Source organism: Fukomys damarensis, unplaced genomic scaffold, assembly GCF_012274545.1.
Source record: "Fukomys damarensis isolate Sample0158 unplaced genomic scaffold, DMR_v1.0_HiC HiC_scaffold_5, whole genome shotgun sequence".
Taxonomy (NCBI): Eukaryota; Metazoa; Chordata; class Mammalia; order Rodentia; family Bathyergidae; genus Fukomys; species Fukomys damarensis.
The window spans coordinates 74,528,688-74,548,247 of record NW_022900917.1 but is presented as its reverse complement, the minus strand read 5'-3'; the positions used below and the strand labels follow the sequence as shown (position 1 = coordinate 74,548,247).

Genomic DNA, 19,560 nt, shown 5'->3' with positions numbered 1-19,560 from the left:
TTAGGAATTTTTCCCAGTCAGTGGCTCCCACCATGTTGGTCAATGGTCCTAACCTATCCCTGTTCAGAGAGAAAGTTATCAAATGCTCTCCAACCTGAAATGCTATAAAAATCTCCCAGACTTTTCCATTACCCCTCTTAAAGTGACCAGAAGTTCCTGGGGGTATCTTAAAGGTCTATCCCTTAGGAGAGTTTGTAGTATATAATCCACTACTAAATTTGACATTGCATTTTGAAATGCCAAGAATTATAGTTATGCATATGTGGGTCATTTCCTATCATGTGGATTTTGTATTCTAAAATAATTAAATGAAGTGATGGAAAAAGAAACATTATTCAACAGTGCAACCTTTTGTAGCTCTCTGATGTTAATAGAGAAGGGAGATGGGGAGAGAGTAATGAAAGAAAAAAAGATGACAACAGAGAATCCCAAAGTTTCATGTCTGCTTGAAATTGACCTCTTATTTTCATTTCAGAATTAGGTTTTCTCGATAGGATTATTAATATTACTCAATACATTGAACTAAACCAAACTTGTCAAAACTATACTGGAAAACCCAAATGCAACACCTTTCCTCAGCCTCTGAATCAGAACAAGACCTCCCATCTGTCTTGCAGATTTCACAGCCCTCCTGGTGGATATTGTGGAGAACTCCACTGGCTCCCTCACAGAGGTTTTCAGGTCCACCTCCCTCCTCTCAGGTACGGTAAGGGAAGGGGCCCATGGACTAAAGCCACACAGGGTTCGTTTCCCCGGGCAGATCTGGCTGCTGGGAAATCTTGTGTGGCCCTCCTTAGATGACAAGCCAGGGTGGTCTAGTTTCTAACACAGTCCTTGAAGGTACCATCTTTCAATCAGAGCTACTCCTGGGATCCAGGAAATCAAAGGACAAATCCAACACTAGAGTTAGGAGATAAAGGCAGGCTTGAGGAAACAGCATCTGGTGCAGGGCTGGATTCCCACTTTGAAAGATAAGCACAGTGAGATCAAGGGAAGGTGATCATTTTGCTCAGATCTCTGTGGAGCCTCCTTGTCTGCTTGGAGTTTGAAAAGATGCACCTTGTTTACAAGGGCCTTCTTGAAAGTCCCAAGTGAGTCACATTTCCCCAGGGACATGCTTTGAAAAACACAGATCTAGACAACAGCCCAATAGTCGATCTCAGCAGAAAGATGATTTTTTATACTGTGGAAGAGCGTAAGCTGGAAAGAGGGAGAGGGAAGCCGCAAGAGGTCCCATCAGGTTTCAGGGATTCTCCTAAGGGCTTCCTATGCATTCCTTCATTAGATTCTCGCTACACTCTCACAGGGGAGCTACTGCATTTATTCCCATTTTACAGGTGAGAAAACTGTGGTCAGTAATTTGCCTCAGAGTACTCAGCAGAGATAGAACTGTAATCAGGGAAATCTGGCTCTCAGCTCATTCTTTGGTTACTACACAAACTGTAGCACATGAGCAATAACAGTGATTAGCATATGACCATTCACCACGCCCTTCTGGCTGTCTGCGCTCCACACACATTTCTCATTGGACCCTGTAAGGAACCTGCTGCCTTACATTTACCACCTGTTAAGCAGCATCCTCAGGGACAAGTTTGTCTAGGAACTCAGAAGTGTTCAATTTTTGAAAGTCAGCTCGAGTGGCTACCGCATACTGATACATCTCTGCCAATGTCCAGGGAAACCTGCTGCAAGCAAACACAGTACCACTCGTTTAGCACAGCGGTTGGCCCTTGAGGTGGAATGGATAAAGACTTAATCGGCCTCATGGCTGACAAGTCAGAGGTTGCCACCCAATGAATAGTGGTACCAAACTCATAAGCTTTCCAGCTCCAGAGATCTGGGGATTTAGGACCTGCAAATATAAGATTAAAGGATTTAAGTTTTCACCATTTTAAAGATGGTCAAGTGGAGTCCTGGAGAAGTCGAGTAGTTCACTTGTTTGTGTGTTACATAGCTAGGAAGTGGCAGAAACTGACCCAGAGGCCGTGTTCTTAGCTATCACACTAGCCTGCACCACCTTCCTCTTCCTCCATCCTGCCAAACAAACCAAAAAGAAACCAGAAACTCAGATCTGCAGCTGGAGTAAGGAGTTAGTCTTGTTTTCCAGTGCCCTCCTGACCTAGGTACTTCCAGCCTTGCTTTCATTTCAACCAAAGATTTCAAGCTACAGGCTTATGGCTAAACCCTGTTGTGTCCTGGTTCATCCCACAGTGAGTCACACCGATGAGTCTGACTGCATCTTCATCTGCGTGATGGCTGGGAAGGCAGGTGAGCAGCGGTGCCCTTGCCAAGCTCTCCAGGAGGACCGTTCCGCACTTGAACACAAGAGTCCATGCTTCTGGTGTGATTTTTGCAGGAAGGAATCTTTCTGACTTCTGGGAGATGGCAGAGAAATCCCCTGTCATCAACTACACGTTTATGAGCAGTGTGTCTGGTGTTCTAGGTGGGTGCAAATCTCCTGAATCCCTCTGGAGCCTTCAGGCATTTTATGTGTATTTAGTTAGAATGTGTTAAAAATTGGGGGATTTCACCATATATATATGCTCATATATATACGGATTTCTGGAGTCTTTTGCAAAGAAAAAAATGGTTTGGCCACCCTGGGCCCTCTTCCTTGTGGCAACAAGTAACTGGAGCTGAACAAGTTTTGTGTCTCTTTCTCCACTAAGAGGGGCACCTTTTCCCTACTTTCCACTGTCCCCTCTGGCCCGTATCTCTTTGTGCACTGTTTTTTGTACTAAATAACTCTTGCAAATATTGGATTTTGTTATCCCATTCTAGAGGCACTGCCACTCTATAATATCCAGCATCTACTCAACATCCACCCACCCCACACATATACCCGCCCCATCTTTTCCCTGTCACTAGGTAGCATTTTTGCATTCACCTATAGGGTCCCTTTCTCCCTTGCCCTTAGCTGGCATTTTAACTGAATAAAGTCTCTGCATCTGGCTGTTACCTGGCCCTGAGGATCCTGGTCAAGTCCTCATTATCTACCTTAATCCCCACTGGCCTCAGAACAAACACCTTTCGTTACACTCTCCTCTTTCCCTAAGATAGCCACCCACTACCGCGAAAGCTATGATCTTCAAATTCCACTTGGCTGATGTTTCCTAACTGACCAGAACCCCAGGATCAGCAGCAGAGAGTCCCAAGTCTTAACCTGGAGTCCACATTTCTCTGCCTTGGAGCCCACAAGCCCCTACATCTTTGTCCCTTCTCCTTTGAGTTCTTGGGTATCTCTGGATTGAAATCGTTTCCCTGCTTGGAGATGGCAGACATCTCCAGGACCTCCACAGGACTTTGCTCATGTGAGCTGGAGCTTCTTCCTACCCTTCCATGCAGCAGAACACTGTCTGCTGCCCTCTGCCAGCTCAGATTCCACCTCCTCTTTCTTGAAGAGCTTCCAGTCAATATCTATTCCACCTACTTCTGTGCACTTTGCTCCTACAGCACAGCAGTTGTACATGTGGATGCTGCCTTGCTCCGGGCTGTATCACAGTAGCATCCATGGGCATCTCCTTGATGAGTGGTGCTTGGAGACGGTGGTAGAGTCTCCTTTGAGACCACAGTTTGTCTCCCTCTTGGTGCCTCACACCATCCCTGGTTCATAGTAGGCTCTTTGCCGGCCTTTCTTGGAGTGAAATTTGAAGCACAGTGAATGCCCCATTCTGTTTCAGGGTGCCACTTTGATTTCTATTTATTGTAAAGCATCTCTTGGTTATGCTGTGAAAGGAGTCTCGCTTTATACGAGACAAGGCCAATTGAGAAGCAGATTAAATGGGCATATACTGGGCTGCCCTTTCTGCCAGATCTGAGAGCTGAGTCAGTCTCATTGACTGATGGAGTCTTTCTGTGACCTTCCCACTCCTAATCCCAATTCTGTCTCCTCTGTGGTGCTCTTTCAATCAGGACAAATGCGTGGGAAGGGAGAATGTACTTACAAATTGACACTGATAATGTTGTACCTGTTTGTCAGTTATCTGGCTGGTGACCGTTTGGGATACACTTAGCTCTACATCAACTAGTCCAGGAGCAGGGTGAAGACCAGCGAGTGCTAGGGGCCCAAAAATAAGGCAGGAGAGGCACTGAGCTGTAGGCCATCACCTAGCTGCAGGGCACCCCTTTGCAGTTGCACAGATCATCTGTCTCTGAGCAGGAACAAGGGCAGATGGAATCCAGCACAGGCTGCAGGCCAGTGTTTGTCCGTCTGGAGGAAAAGATCTATGAGACAGCACAAGTCTCTCGTCCTCATGTCCGTGCTCCCACCCCACCTTCACGTCACCTATCTCTGGGGAAGGGCCAGGGAAAAATTAACATCTGAGCTTCTTTCTCTTCTTCCTAGAACAAACAGCAGCATTTGGTTATATTTCTCTCTAAAATCTACCCTTCTTTCTTCATGGCCCACATTTTTAATATTGTCTGCCTCGAGTCCCCCAAACTCCATCTCCGCTTCCTATTGTACCTGCAGAGCGCACAGAGGTGCCCAGCTGCTCTTCCAGAGACAAAGCCTGCAGCCATATGTGGCCACAGGGTTGTTAAATGGCTGAAAGAAGCTCACACAGCTCAGGGGCTGAGCAAGACACACATTGAAAGTATAGGTCCAACAACTCTGCCTTTGATTACAATAGTTCATCACACAGCATTTTTGGAGACTAATATTTTGGCTCCAGTGGTTATTCAAGAAGCAACAGGTCTCTTGGTGACTTTTGATACTGTTCAGAGTGAGGCTGTGACCACAGCATCCCATATACTGGCTGTCCAGTGGTCTTCTGGTGATTCAGTTATTCTTAGTGTCCAAACTGTCAAGCGGCCGAGGCTGCCATTGGCCATCTCCCTGCAGGTGCAGCTACCAGGGAAACCACCAGGACTTCCAAACCCATAACCCAAGTCCAGCAAATGCTATGGAGGACAGGCCCTGCACACCCAGTGTCTGCTCTGGGTAGTCCCCTCTGGAGAGGGACAGCCACTGCCTCAGTGAGAGAGCCGACGGAGCGCACCGAGCAGCTTCCTACCGGGACCACAGCCACCAGGAGGACTGCTCCTCCCACCCTTCCAGCCTTGGGTAAGATGCTTCTTCTCATCTCCTACCTCTGCTGCTTTCTCTCCTGCTCCCTCCAAGAGCTCACATAAGTAAGTGAAACCCTTCCTATTGTCCTTCTCCACCACCTGATGCTGTGCCACAGCTCTCTTTAAATAACAGACCTCTGGGAGCCAGTGTGGGCTCCATAAGGTCAAACAAGAGACACATGTGATGGGCACAGTGTAAATCTAACATTTATGCTTATGGTCTTTATATTGAAATACTTTGGGATTCATGAGAAATTGAAAAAAATTACTTGAGTTTCCTGATGTCCTTCACCCATCACCACCACCACTACCACCACCAGAAATTCACAGGAAATTGTGAATTGGAGGCACCACTTCACAGCATGGTTAGGTTGATTTGTAGCTAGATGGACAGTGATGGGAAACCTGTGTCAGTGACTTGACTTCAGTGGCAGGGGTCTCACTAAGAGGCTCCTCCCTCTGCATGGTCCTGTGCAAGATCCTCAGCGCTGTCTCTGCACACACAAAACGCATTACTAACCTCTTGTTTCCTGCTTGGAAATACAGTCATAGAAACCTGAGTCACCTCTTTCATTAAGAGTCAATACTGTCTGCTCCAATAAACAATCAGCACCATTAGAATTCAGCCACTCCCAAGCTAGGCGTGGTGGTGCACACCTGTAATCCCAGCACTCTGGAGGCTGAGGCAGGAGGATCACTGTGAGTTTGCAACCAGCATGGGCTACATAGTGAGTTCCAGGTCAGTCTCAACTACATAGTGAGACCCTGTCTCAAAAAACAAAAAACAAACAACAAAAAAGAATTCAGCCACTCCCTCAATCGCTCATCAAAACATGAATTTGTTTCTACCACTAGGCTAGCTGGTGACAGCACAGCTTGGTAAATATTTCCTGTCCTCCCTGAGCTCACAGAGCAGAAAGGAGTCACAGGCAGGTAACTGTGGTCATGATGCAGTCACAGAAAAGCTATTGTACTTGGGAGGTGAGAACTGACAGGCATCAGGCAGGCAAGGAGACAAGAGACTGGGGGAGGGAGAGGAGCTGGAATCAGTTTCACAAGCTAGGAAACTTTCAGATTTGCTACAAAATGTTTGCACAATAGCTGGCATCATGACAGTGATACAAAATTAGAAAACTTTCCAGTGTAATATAGAAAAGGGTGCGATTGCTAGAGACAAGAAAACTCATAAAATGCCTAGTTGTAACCTTAAAAGGAAGAGTGCTTTTTATACAAGGGAAACTAAAATGTTAATAAGAGCATCACAGTAATTCCCCGACTTATGAACAAACTCTGTCCCAGGAGAAAGCTAATGGAGTCCAACGAAGAGCGACTTACACAGTAACACCTGTGAAAGTTTGCAACTCCAATGTTCCTGAGTCAGACTTACTGTTTAGGAATATTTAAATACATGAATGGATGCACCATCTTATGAATGAGAAATACGAATGGTCTAAAGGTGGCAATTCTTCCCATCTTATAGATGTAAAATCCTCCAAAGGGAGTAGTTATATAAAATTTGAAAAGGATGATGGTAGTTTCTCCCACAGGAATGAACAGGTAGATCATTTAAGAATTTTTAAAAGGTCAATTTGGGAAGACTTGTCCTAGCTGGTGATACTCCTGTAGTGGTGTAAGAAAGGAATTATTATTTGTATTATCCTTCAGTTTAATGATACAGCTGAAAGAGTAACTTGCCTCAAAATTCACCGTTCATGTCTCCAGACCTCTTCACCTCAAGCCACACCATCTGTCCGCCATGTCACATGATTACAAATGGATTTTATAAATTTGACACAGAGCCTACCTGCCCCTAATACATACCCTAGTGGACTGCATGTCCAAGGGATTTGGAGGATTTTATAAAATGTGGTGTTTAGGGAACAAGGTTCGCTTGGTCTTTTATTCCAGGTGTAGGTAAAGTTCAAGCCCTCAGATTGAATTTTTCCTTCATGGCATTCCCATTGTTCTGCAGTTTCATACATGAGTCAGGATGGTTGAGTGTTGACTGTGGCTTTGGATGTGCAGCTACCAGGAGAGTGACTGGAACACCACGGGTGACCACGGACAGACAGACATGGGCTTCTAAGCTGTCCACGCCTAGGGCTCAGGCTATGGAAGAGAAAACCCCTGGGGGGCCTCCCTGGGAAACTCCCTCCTCTACATCAACATCTGCAGAGGCCCAGCAGGCCAAGAGCACACAGCGCTTTCTAGAACCTGCTGGGATAATGGCCAGGCCCAGCAGCCCAGCCCAGTCCAGCCCTGCCTCAGGTAAGAGAGGATGCTCTGCTTCTATTCCTCCCATTTCCAGTTAAATCTAGCACTATCTGTTTTTTAAATTTTGAAATATTATATATTTGCTAATAACACACACATATATAAGGGAGCAATGCAATTAGTGATTAGAAAGCAAATTTTGTCTTCCTTTTATTTATTCTTTTTCCCCCCTTTCTTCTCATTTTTGAATGACTGGGTGAGTGAATGGACACTTCCTCCTCATAAGAGTCTCCCCCCTCCTCTATCGTTTATGGACATTCACGTCCCGATTTTTCTTTTCCTCATTTCACTGTCCATTAAGTAGTGCCCAGTAAGAGTGACGCTGTTCACTCCAGACAGTCAACAGCCTTTTGGATTAGGTTAATGACTTGTGCACTGTGTGTGTACTATTTAACTTGACGTGTGCATTCATCCCACATGTATAAATAATATATTTATATGATAAATATGATAAATAATGAGGACAGCATCAATTCTCACAGTGGAAGAAGAACTGTCAGGCGTGATTCATATATGAGCGAATACACACATGCCTACACAGTGTTCATAGGCAGCTTCCTTTATCTGTGTCCTTGTTTTCCCATCAGTGAACTGAAGATGTCATACTTGCCGTGATGGCACAGGTAGGGGATGCCTGCCAGGTTCTGGGCTCAGTGTGCAGCACCTGGGAAGTGCTAGGTCAATGGCCTATCCACTAGCCTGTCCACGCCCAGGGCCACTGTGGCTAGTGGAGAGCACCTACATGCTTTTGCCTGGGGTCCCTTTCCTGCTGATCCTCGATTCTGTGGCCTGTAGCCAGACTGTTAGGAGCAATCATAGATTAGTAACTCTGTGCCGGGCTGTGGCTGAGGCTGCTCGGTTTCAGAACTGCACAGAAACACCTACATGAAGCAAGCCTTAAGGATACTGTAGTCTCCAGGGAAATGTGGAGAAGACACTGGCTGGATATGGTGGCATGCACTGTGATTGCAGCATTCAGGAAGGCTGAGGCAGGAGGCTTGTAAATTCAGGGCCAACCTGGATAATTAGGTGACTTGGTGGTGAGACCCTGTCTCAAAAGAAAAAAATGGAAAGGGCAAGGCCCTGTGAGCTCACCACTGCAAAACCCTCAGACCTGCACTGAGCACGAGTGAAGAGTTTTCCACTCTGTGGGCTGGAGCCCAGGCTTTGCTGCCTGACCCTCCACCAGCCTCCCACCCCTCTCCGTCCTCTTCTGGCTCAGGCCTTGGAGCCCCTTCTCCTTCCTGGCCTGCGGGCCTGTCTCGATCTGAACCGGGACCTGCTGACTGTGCCGCAGCTGTTCCTCGGCCTTGCTCTCCTTTCCCCTCTTCTGGTCCCACAGAGGCAGCACCTGTTTAATCCCCACCCTTGTTCCCCACAGAAAGGTTGCTTCATTGGTTTTGAGTGGTCCTTAAACCAAGACTTTATGAATATGATTTCTAAAATATTGTTGAGCTGAGCCCATGGTCTATCATGAAAATAATTGATGGCCAGTGACGGGTTGGGATGGGGTCTGTGTGTACACCAAGACCACTTCCCTTTGCCCAGAAGCCCCCAGTCTGCACACTTCTTGCTCCACACCTTTAATCCTGTGCCTCTCCCACACATCTCACTGACATCAGCTGGTCCCAGGGACATCCCTCACACTGTCCTACCCTACTAGTGGACTTCACTCCTCCCTTGTCTACACCTGGAGCAGCTGCAAGGTGGGCTCTGTTTCCTGCTCATTTCCATATCCTTAGCACCCTCCGGTGTCTGGCTTAGTGAGCCCGCTGGTTGGGTTGGAGCCGGAGGGGCAGCATGAGGCATAATCTCCAGTGAAGGGGCGTAGGCTCACATTTCTCTGCTTGCATCCCAGGAATGGTCACCACTAGCACACAGACTCTGAATCCCACCAAGGCACCAGCCCCCAAAGACCTGCAAACAGGTGAGAACACACTGCTGGAAAAAGCAACCCATTGCCACAGGGGAAACGCACAGCATGGGGACAGGGACACAGAGGGATGGGGGTGCCAGTGCACAAAGGAAGCCAGGGATGGACCTTATTAATGTGCACAGGACAAGAGGCAGGAGAATGGGGGCCGTGAGCCTTGCTGTGCTGCTGCATTCCCTTAACTTGGACAAATCACTTCCCCTTGGCTACAATTTCAAGAACTATTTGTCCCGAATGGTTGCAGCTCTCTGGTTGTGTCGTCTTGTTTTGATCTGCTGAAAGCTATTCTTGCCTCCTGCAGGTGAGGCCCCTGCAGAGTGGCCACCCACCCCTGGGAAACAACCAGCCCCGGTGCCAGCTCCCCTCCAAGCATCAAGTGAGTAGCAGTGTCCCATCATTGCTTTCACACACGTTTATTTTGAAGGAGGTTGGGCAGTGTAACAAAGAGAGGCTTGTCTGGTAAATTTAGAGTCAGACAGCTAGGATGCAAATCTCAGCTCGACCACTTACTGGCTAGGTGGCTTCCACAATTCAGCTCCCAGGATGCAGTTTCTTCAACTATAAAGCAAGAGGTTTCAATGATGTGAGCCCTGGAATCATCTGGTGTTTTTTTCATTTCCACCTGCTTTTGTATCAAGCAAGATAATGTGTTTTGGTAGTGGTCTGGGATTGTGGCTTCGTGTAATTTAATCCAGTCAACTTTATTCATTGAGCATCTGTGGAGCAGATGCTGGCACTTTGCATGTGGCTGGCAGCTATCTCTAGGACAGGCATGGTTGCTGGTAGGGAGGGGAGGAAAGAAAGACAACTCCAACCCCAAGCCTTAGTTGCTGGGTGTGACTTACTATGGTTCTCTCTTAAGGAACATTCTGCTCAATCCATCCCTGCCTCCTTAATTTTCGTGGATCTAAGGAAAAAACACTGAACCTGTAGCTGTTTTCAGCACCCCCTGAAACTTGACTTTCTTTGGGTTTTGCTGTTTCTTCACCTTTTTTGTATGTCTCACTGTCCTCTCTTCTGCTGGCCAGTTTCCCTAAGAAAGGACGTGAAACAAAGTGAGTCCTTCAAGGCTGGCTGGGTCCTCAGGCTCCTCCCACTGCCTTTTTATACCAGTTTCGTGAATGCTCTGGACTGTTCAGCTGTACGTCAGCAGATTTTTATTAACTGGCTTGAGGCCACTCGGTCTGCTTGTTTTTATCGTCTCAGATCTCCCAGGGCCCCCCTGCACAGAAAGCCGTGAATGGTGAATGGGGCTTTCAGACACTAAGACACAAGTACACCACCACAGGAAATTATAGTCTCTTCCCCAGGAGTTCTAGACAAACACAATGGCGGCACACACAGTGGCTGGTGCTCGAGTTCTAGAGAACAAGCTGACGCCACACCTGCGTCTACATCTACATCTGCGTCTCTGTCTCTGTGTCTGTCTCTATCGTTTAAATCTACATCTCTAAATGCCTGTCTCCATCTATTTATCGATCCACCCACTCATCGCTCCATCATCTGTCACTTCATAGATATGTCTTATTTCTATCCATTTTTATCTATCCCTAGCTCTCAATTTATCTATCTCTATCTGTATCCATTCATCTGTCATCTATCTAGTGAGAGATATAATGACAGCAGTTTGCTATCTTTAAATAAATTATTCTGTGCGTCCACGAAGGTATTGTCCACAAAGTCTTTTTAAATCACTCATGCATTCCTTTAATGGATATTTCCTGAGTTTCCACTGTGTGTCAGGCATGGTGGTGGGATTATTTCTACCTCCTCTATCCAATAATTCTGCCAAGTAGATAACATTATCTTCAGTAAGCAATTCAGATGAGCCCTGCAGATAAGAAGAGACGTAAGAGTTTTGTGTTGTCTCATGGTAATACAGATTGAACCCAGGGCTTTGTGCACATTAAGCCAGCTCTCTACCACTGAGCTACAATACCAGTGCAGACTGAACATTAAGCTCAGCTGTGTCTAATGCTGAAGCCTGTGCTCATTTCTTCCTTCCATGTTACCTATCCAAAGATGTGGCCTAGACACAAAAATTACAGTGAAAGGAAGAACTTGTAGGGTTACTGTGAAAGGTAAACACCATGTGCATTCAGAGAGAGATGGCTGCTGGTGGGAGGGATCACTCCAGAGTCTGCCCGCTCAGAGGCTTAGCTTAAGCAAAGGTACTGTGGCCCCGAAGCACTGATGCTACCTTGAACAAAAGAGTGGTCTGTGGCTGCAGTTGTGCTGGTTGAGAGCTGTATGGTGTACACCAGGAGAGGTTGGCAAAGGTACAATCACCAAGGCTGGCCACCCCTCAAAGAGCATGGCCTCTTCTGAGGCAACAGACAGCTGTGGGTCTGGATCTGTGCTGCAGAGGGATTTCTGTGGCTGCAGAGGGGAGAGGCTGAGAGCAGGGAAAGTGGTGAGGAAGTGTTTGTGCTAAGGACAGCCAGTAAGGATGGGCTGCAGCTAGGAGGTGACTGTGCAGATAGGGCTACTCAGATGGTATTCAGAGACAGAATCAAGAGGACATAGGGAGAGCACAGCAAACATCAAGAGGGAACCAAAGATCAGACCAGACTGGAAGGACAGTGAATTTCCCGAGCATTGTTCCTGGGCTGGAGAAGGACGGGTGACTCAGACGCTCTTCCTACTGTATTAGGGACTCCGATGCAGTCACATGGGCCCTCAGCATCCTCTTCTGTAACATAGCACCACAGATATCTACATTCTAAGTTCTTATAAGAATTAAATGAGACAATACACATAAAGAGTGTAGGAAAGTACCTGATTCTTAATAGGTACTCAATAAATAGTAGCAAAAAATGCCTTGACACACTGATGGAAACAGGTCAGTGTCCTGACAGGTTTGACTCAGGATAAAATGTTCTTGTAAAGTCTTTCACTAATGTTGTGCACTCCCTTTCCACTTAATAAATATATTATTGATAAATTATAATTTTTAAACTGTAAAACAGACATAAAATATAGAAAGGACACAAATCAACATGTCAATGATATCGTTCAACTCATTCATTAAACAGGAAACCAGGGAGATGTTAACACTGGTTAAACAGGGAGATGTTAACACTGGTTAAACAGGAAACTTACAGAATGGAATTTATAAAGATTATTCTATACCTCATAGCTTTATCAATTGTACATTCATCAGGCAAAATTTGTTTATAGTGCTATAGACAGGAATTATTCACACTGCTTTCAGGCAAGAATAATAGCTATCAATTAACCTCTCTCCCTCCAGAGCGGTCAACTCTGTGTTTAGGGTGTCTGTCAAAGGTGCACAACCCATGTAGCCGGATAATCCATAGAGGGTCTGCTGGACAATCATCAAAACTGCACTAAAAGGACATCAAGTTTTCTTTGCCTATTCTGAGACATAATTTTTCTTACAGTGCTGGTGACCCCTGGCTGTATGACTATTATTAACATCCTGATACAACCTGTAGGTCACTCTAAGGAAGCTCTGTGAGAGGAAGGCTGTCTTCCTTCTTATTCATTATTACATCTCTAGTATCTATTGGCAGATGCCTCTTAAAGTTTTAATTAACAGGATTAATAATAGCTATTATTTATTGATCATTGAGTGGCAGGAACTATGAAGTATGTTTTGTGGAAACTGAGTCACTCAATCTTCCCAGCCACCCTGTATAATATGCGTCTGGTTAGTTTCCACCTAAGGAAGCACAGGTATGGTCATAGGAAGCTGTCCTATCTTCAGGAGACCCCAGAGATGAAATATATTTTTTAAAATTCTTCTCATTATTTTACTTCTTCTTCTAAAATCCACGTATTAAAAACCAGTGAAACTCTGACTCACTGCAATATAACTAATCTTCAACAAACCCAGAGTCCAGTTCTCCAGTGGCTTGGCTTGCCAGTTTCATCTTTCACCTGCACTTTCCTTCCCTCTTCCTTGCGCACGCTGAAGTGCACACATGCACACATACACCATCACCTCGGACTCACAGCATTCTCCATTTCTCCTTAGCAAGCCATCCCTTCCACCAGAAATGCCCTCCACCTGATGCATTTTCATCTAGCCTGTTAGAGTCAACTGCATACTTCAGGAAAACTACTTCTGGTTTCCTGCAGGAAATTGGTCCCTTCCTCTTCTCTACCTAACTCTTGAAACTCTCAAAATAGCAATGATGAAGCCACACTCTGTCTACTGCCGTCTCAGAGTCACCTGAGAATAGGCAAGGCTATCTGGACCCAGCACAAACCTTAACCAAGGGAAGCTGTTTGCTGAACTCCTCTTGGTTTGACTGCTCTGAGGTTGCATCTTCTAGGGTGTCCTCACCCGCTCCTCAAAGAGGGGACCATGACAGCTGCTCCTGTCACCCTGGCTATGCAGAAGCTCAACCCCTGCCTGATGGAGCTGTGTCGCTTCCTCCAGCGATGCCTCTGTGGGAGCCAGAGAAAGAATCCTACGACAGAGATGATGAGGTAACCTGGGCTACATGCTCCTTTTCACATCTGGTACTTACAGGCTTCTTATGCTGTGCATCTTCTCTGTAGGCCATACGGTAGTGACACAACAAATTACTCACAGAGAGGTGACAGGGGCTGCCTCAAGGGATGGACTTGCCAGTGAGTCCTGCTAGACTGTCCTTCCTTGACAGCTACAATGGGGTCTCATTCATTTTTGGGGCTCCCAGAACCGAGTGCAAGGCCAGATCCAGTAAGTGCAGCTGAAATGAACGGAATTTGAGCTGAACTGAGCAAAGGTCAGTAGAACTGAGATGGACTGAGATGAACTGTGTTGTGTGGGTGGAGTTGAGTTCACTTGTGTGGAGATAAACTAAACTGTGCCGAGCTAGGCTGTGGTGAGATGGGTTGAGTGTAGAGGAGTGGAGTGGTATGAAGATGAACTTCACTATGGCAGGTAGAATTACTAATCAGGACTTTGAATGGTTCTCAATCCCAATGTCCTCAGCCTGGTGACATCTTCTGGGAGAGACTGGCCAAAGCACATGGCTATCTAAATTGAGTTCTCTCATAAATCCCTAGCGGTCACCAGACAGCTAAATGAGACGCTTAGAAAACTAGAATGATAAGGCAGACGACATTATGAAGACGTAACTAAACTGCCGAGCTAGGCTGTGGTGAGATGGGTTGAGTGTAGAGGAGTGGAGTGGTATGAAGATGAACTCCACTATGGCAGGTAGAATTACTAATCAGGACTTTGAATGGTTCTCAATCCCAATGCCCTCAGCCTGGTGACATCTTCTGGGAGAGACTGGCCAAAGCACATGGCTATCTAAATTGCAGTTCTCTCATAAATCCCTAGCCGAGCTAGGCTGTGGTGAGATGGGTTGAGTGTAGAGGAGTGGAGTGGTATGAAGATGAACTCCACTATGGCAGGTAGAATTACTAATCAGGACTTTGAATGGTTCTCAATCCCAATGCCCTCAGCCTGGTGACATCTTCTGGGAGAGACTGGCCAAAGCACATGGCTATCTAAATTGCAGTTCTCTCATAAATCCCTAGCGGTCACCAGACAGCTAATTGAGAGGCTTGGAAAACTAGAATGATAAGGCAGACGACATTATGAAGAAGGTCTAAACATGGGCATTTCCTCACCCCCTTGATACTGATACACTATTCTGCCTTCTGGGATTTATTCTTGGCAGTAAATCCAGAACCAAACCGCAAGAAACAGAATCCTGGTCCTGTGGTCTAGAGGCGAGTTCTCAGAGCTTTAATGTGATTTTCAGATCTGCTCATGACATCCCTCACCAAGTCCATTGCCTGTGCCTTACGCCCAGACTTGCAACCTGTTCTCTCACCTCTTTTTCACCTTGATCTTGGGTCCCATGGACAATGAGAATGTTCTCTTCATACTAGGGGGTTAAACAGGGTCAGTAGGCCCAAGGTGTGAGCAGCAAGGCTCAGCTTTCTCAACAGCAAAGCTGAGTCCTGGAGAAGAGGAAATCCTCAAAGTAATACTTCCTGTATTATCTAGGAGCAGTTTCACTTTATTAGATCTTCCTCTCTTTAAATCAACAATATATATTATCTCTACCGTATATCAGCCACATACTACATTAGGTCAGGGAATAAAAAAGTAAATCGTAAGTAAGACCAGAAACTGAAGATTTCAAAGTTAGAAAAAATGGTCATGAATGCAAAGTAAAATAGAGCTGGTGGTAAAAACAAAACAAAACAAAAAAAACATCCTGCACCCAGGTAAAAATCTGTAATCCACAACCCCTTGGAAAACATCACATTTTAAAACATCTGCACTGCAAATATTGATGAGATAATCAGTGGGCAAGGCAGAAATTTGCAGAGAGAAGCTTTGAATTTAAATTCATTCTTTTCCTTGTATTTTCACGAATCAGTGAATTTTCCATGAACTCGTACCAACTCAGAAGACAGGACAAGAATCCCAAAGTGTAAAGTCGTGCCACTAAAATGCTTGTTGAAAGGGCAGCCTTAGAGACAAAATCAAAAGCACTGTGTCGCGGGGACGTCGGCCACAAGAGACGTGTTTCAAGCCAGCAAGGACGAGTGCAAATCCTGAATTGTATGCTGAGAGCCCACAGAGGAAATAACAGGGTGTGAGGGAAGAATGGGAGTTTCCCAGGCAGAAAATGCAAGCGTCCACTCCAGGCAGTAGGGAAAGCACATGCGGAGAAAGGAGGGAAGACAGCTTGGAGCATTTTCACTGGGTTACTCGGTGTGTCTGCAGCTGCCAGGGCAGACCCTGTTTCGGACGGGCAGACCCGCTCAGGACAACCTCACCCTTTCAAGAAGCTGGGTTACTTCTTTATTTTTTACTAGTACATGATTGCAGTACATGCAGTTTACAATCGTCGTGTGAGAAATAGGCGTATGTACATAATACAGCTCGTTTTTTAAAAATCTCCTGCCCCTTCCTTCCCTCTCTCCTCCTCTAGCTCCCCTTTCCCCCATTTTCATTTTTGTTGTATGATTAATCTTAGCTCGTGTTTATGGCATATAGTGCTTATATTCACTGAGGGTATCAGGTTCCTGTACATGGCATGTCTTCGTTCTATTTATTCTCTTTCCTCTTCCCCCTTATACTTGGTCTCTCTGACTCCTTCTCATGTGCGAGAGGTCCATCCCCTTGTTTCCTTCTATCCATTCTTTATTAATCTCTTGGTGTGTAATTTGCCTTACTCAAATGAGATACCATACAATAAAACCTGCAGGGCCCCTAAATCCAGCCCTTTGCTTTGTCAATTCTGAAATGATGACTTCCTAAACTTCTTCCCCCTTCCCCCAATTGTCTCTCTCTTACAGTCCTCTCTTGAAAACTTTTCCTATGCAGGTTCTTTAGCATTAACCTCAGGACACGCCTTTCCTCCTTCAGGATGACAGAGCCCAGGGTACTTTCTGTCCTTGTGCCCAGGTGGCAGGCAGGTGTCCGTGGCACCTTCTGGGTCCAGGATGCTGATGACTCCGCAAGGGCTTAGTGGCTCTGGTCTGATGCAAAAACCTAGCATAACAGTGGGTGCCCCAGCATGATTTGAGGCCCTCCTGCCCCTGCTGTTGCACTGCAGGGACACCTAGATGTGCTGTTTCATTCCGTGTCACCGTCACACCTCTGTCAGACTAGGCAAGGATGTGGCCATCTTAATAAATAGTGGAGCTAGGACTAAAACCAAATCTTCCTGGCCTCAAAGTCTGAGCTCTTTCCCATCCAGCCTACTTCCTTACCTTTCCTCTCACACCCCATAAAGATGAGCAGAGGGTCCCTGCTGAGATAACTGGCCATACCTTCATCTTTATATAGCCCCTCCTTTGACTCTGGCTATACCCTGGTAGCCCCACAGGACCATGATTGTTCCCATCTGACTTAAATCTTAGGTACTGTCTGGAATACTATTCCTGGTTCCTGAAGAATGCAACCTCCCTCTGTCAGAAGGTGAAGAGGGTGTCCAACTCACACAGTAAGTGCCCTTCCTGGCTCTGCTGTAACTGCTGTGATGCATCTCTCACAGGGGAGGGAGGTTCCGTGACCCTGAGAGGTTGTCCTGCCTTAGCCGGGATCCCAGGAGTTCCATAGATCACCCAGTCACCATCAAGCATAGACAAAGAGGGTGTAGGTGATGTCTGATTCCTTAGCCAGCTGCAAAAAGGTTACCCACCCCCCATGAACTCAGACAAGATTCTTAGCCTCTGAGCCTCCATGTAAGCTAAAAAGACAAACAAAAACAAAAGGGAAGACAAAACACCACATCCACAATGAAATTCCCACCCATAGGGAATATATAGAAATAAATCAAGGAGCAGCAACAGCACAAAGTCCTAGACATGGGGTCTGTGGTCTGTTTCCCATGTCAATGGCTTTACAGCCTCATCATCTACCCATAGAAATGCTTAGTGTCTCCTTTCTTTCTTACTTCTACTCCTACAAACAAAAGTGGCTTGTTGTCTGCTGGTCCCCAAACCAATAGTGTGGCTGTTTCACTGTGCCATCCATGGGCTGTCTGCTCAAGGGGCTCTAGTACTCTAAAAATCACAGAATACATTGAACTCTTTGGAAAATCCCTTTTTAATATAATCCAGGTATAACCTGGTGCTTATATGGTCCAGTCTTTGGTGATGTGTTACCTTTAACAAATAAACAAAAAACCAAAAAGCCCAGTTTCTTTCTTAAGAAAGTCTTGCTCAATCTTTCTTAATGGTTCAAATGGTATCAACTGGGATTCATGGGATCCACACAACACTTGTTAGACACCGTCTTCATTTTTTTCACCCTGCATTATTCTCACTTCTCCTAAGCTACTCTCTTCGAGCCCCTGCCTGGGCTTCATTTCCCAACCTAGCACGCAAAAACTCTCTTAACATCAAGCCTCTGATGCTTCTCGTTGTTTCCACTCATGTCTCCTGCTTATTTCACTCGCTTCTCCCTGAGACACTGGGGATTGAACACAGCGCCTCACACTGAGATATGTTCCCAGCCCTTGTTATTTCTTTTATTTTGAACCAGGGTCTCACTAGGTCACTAAGCTGCCCAGGCTGGGCTCAAACTTTTCATCTTCCTGCCTCAGCTTCCCAGAGGGCTTGGAGTATAAGCATGCACCACCCCACCCAGCTATGTCCCTCAAATGCTGCAAATTCAGCCTTTCACTTGTTCTGTCTTCTCTTTCTACCATTGCCTTCATGAGACACTGCAAGAGCCAGGCATTGGGAGTGAGGGGGTCAGAAGCCAAAGAGAGGAAGCTCTTCATTCAGTATGGAGGAGGGAATAGGGCATCTTGGAGATACATAAGCCAATAGCTCCTCTTGTGTCTTTGCCACACTAAAACTTCTATATACACTGCTGATTACATTTACTGAGTAATACATGAATGCATGTAAATTAGCTTTTTACAACCTGGGGAGATGAGTTAGGTTTAACTGGGTATTGAGGAAAGAACAGTAGGTAAAGGGTACAGAAACATGGGTGGCTCCTTCCTCCATTCTCTTGCTAAATGGGAGTCCTGCACGACTCCTTTCTACTCTGTAATTCACTCTGACCAGTGCCCTGGTCAAGCCAAGTCTCTGCAGTGCTCCCACATCAGCACCCTGAGGTCCTCCGTCTTGTTCTTCCAGCCTTAAAGCAGAAATGCCTTGAGAGCGTCTGCCGGTCGGTGTGAGAATGGAGCAAGAACTCAGGCAACAACTCTGCACCTTGGCCTCGTCCCAGTTTGGCCACACGGGCTCCAGCTAGATCATCCATGAACTGAAAGTGATCCTTTTTTGGAAGTCACACTTTTTTCTTGTCCTTTGAATCTATGCACGGTATTGAAGGTAGAGGCCTCGTGATTAATGCAGTGATGTTGGACTCCCCCTGCCTGCTACAGTCGTGGGAGCCTAATGTCTGTGCCCACGAAATCTCTCTAATATTTGCAGCTGTTCAATAACTGGATAATCGAGCCAGGGTGTGCGCACTTTTCCAAACACTCCAGTCCAACTCAGAAACTCCGACACCACTCCCGAGGTGACTTAAGTTCGAGGCTTCAAAGGGTAAATTCAAAAGAAAAAATTGAATCTATACTCTGGAGAAAAGCACATATAATTTTTTTGGGGTTAACTGATACTTAGTTATGTACAACTCATTTTCCATATTATGAAATCTAGATAATATTTCAAACCCTTAAGTAGAAGATGATGGAAATTTTAATCAGAAGGAGGCGTCGGGAGTTTGTCTCAGCTGGCATCTTGTCTCCATTCCTCTTCTGTGCATCCCATTGTCTTTAGGGTCCCTGGGGGCGTCCAGGGGCTCTGTGATTTCACTAGTCAGACCACAGAGCTCT

General features: G+C 46.0%; 1 protein-coding gene across 1 annotated transcript in view; it reads left to right on the top strand.

The window, feature by feature from the left end:
* Hhla1 (HERV-H LTR-associating 1) overlaps nt 1-18,900 on the top strand; it is a 31,730-nt gene extending 12,830 nt beyond the window's left edge. Inside the window, exons 7-16 of the mRNA XM_010629623.1 lie at nt 618-701; nt 2,212-2,268; nt 2,357-2,443; nt 4,844-5,065; nt 7,096-7,338; nt 9,203-9,271; nt 9,579-9,653; nt 13,579-13,735; nt 17,126-17,208; nt 18,857-18,900. Coding sequence (XP_010627925.1) covers nt 618-701; nt 2,212-2,268; nt 2,357-2,443; nt 4,844-5,065; nt 7,096-7,338; nt 9,203-9,271; nt 9,579-9,653; nt 13,579-13,735; nt 17,126-17,208; nt 18,857-18,900 — 1,121 coding nt within the window. The remainder of the gene's footprint in view (nt 1-617; nt 702-2,211; nt 2,269-2,356; nt 2,444-4,843; nt 5,066-7,095; nt 7,339-9,202; nt 9,272-9,578; nt 9,654-13,578; nt 13,736-17,125; nt 17,209-18,856) is intronic.
* Nucleotides 18,901-19,560: the final 660 nt, after the last annotated feature.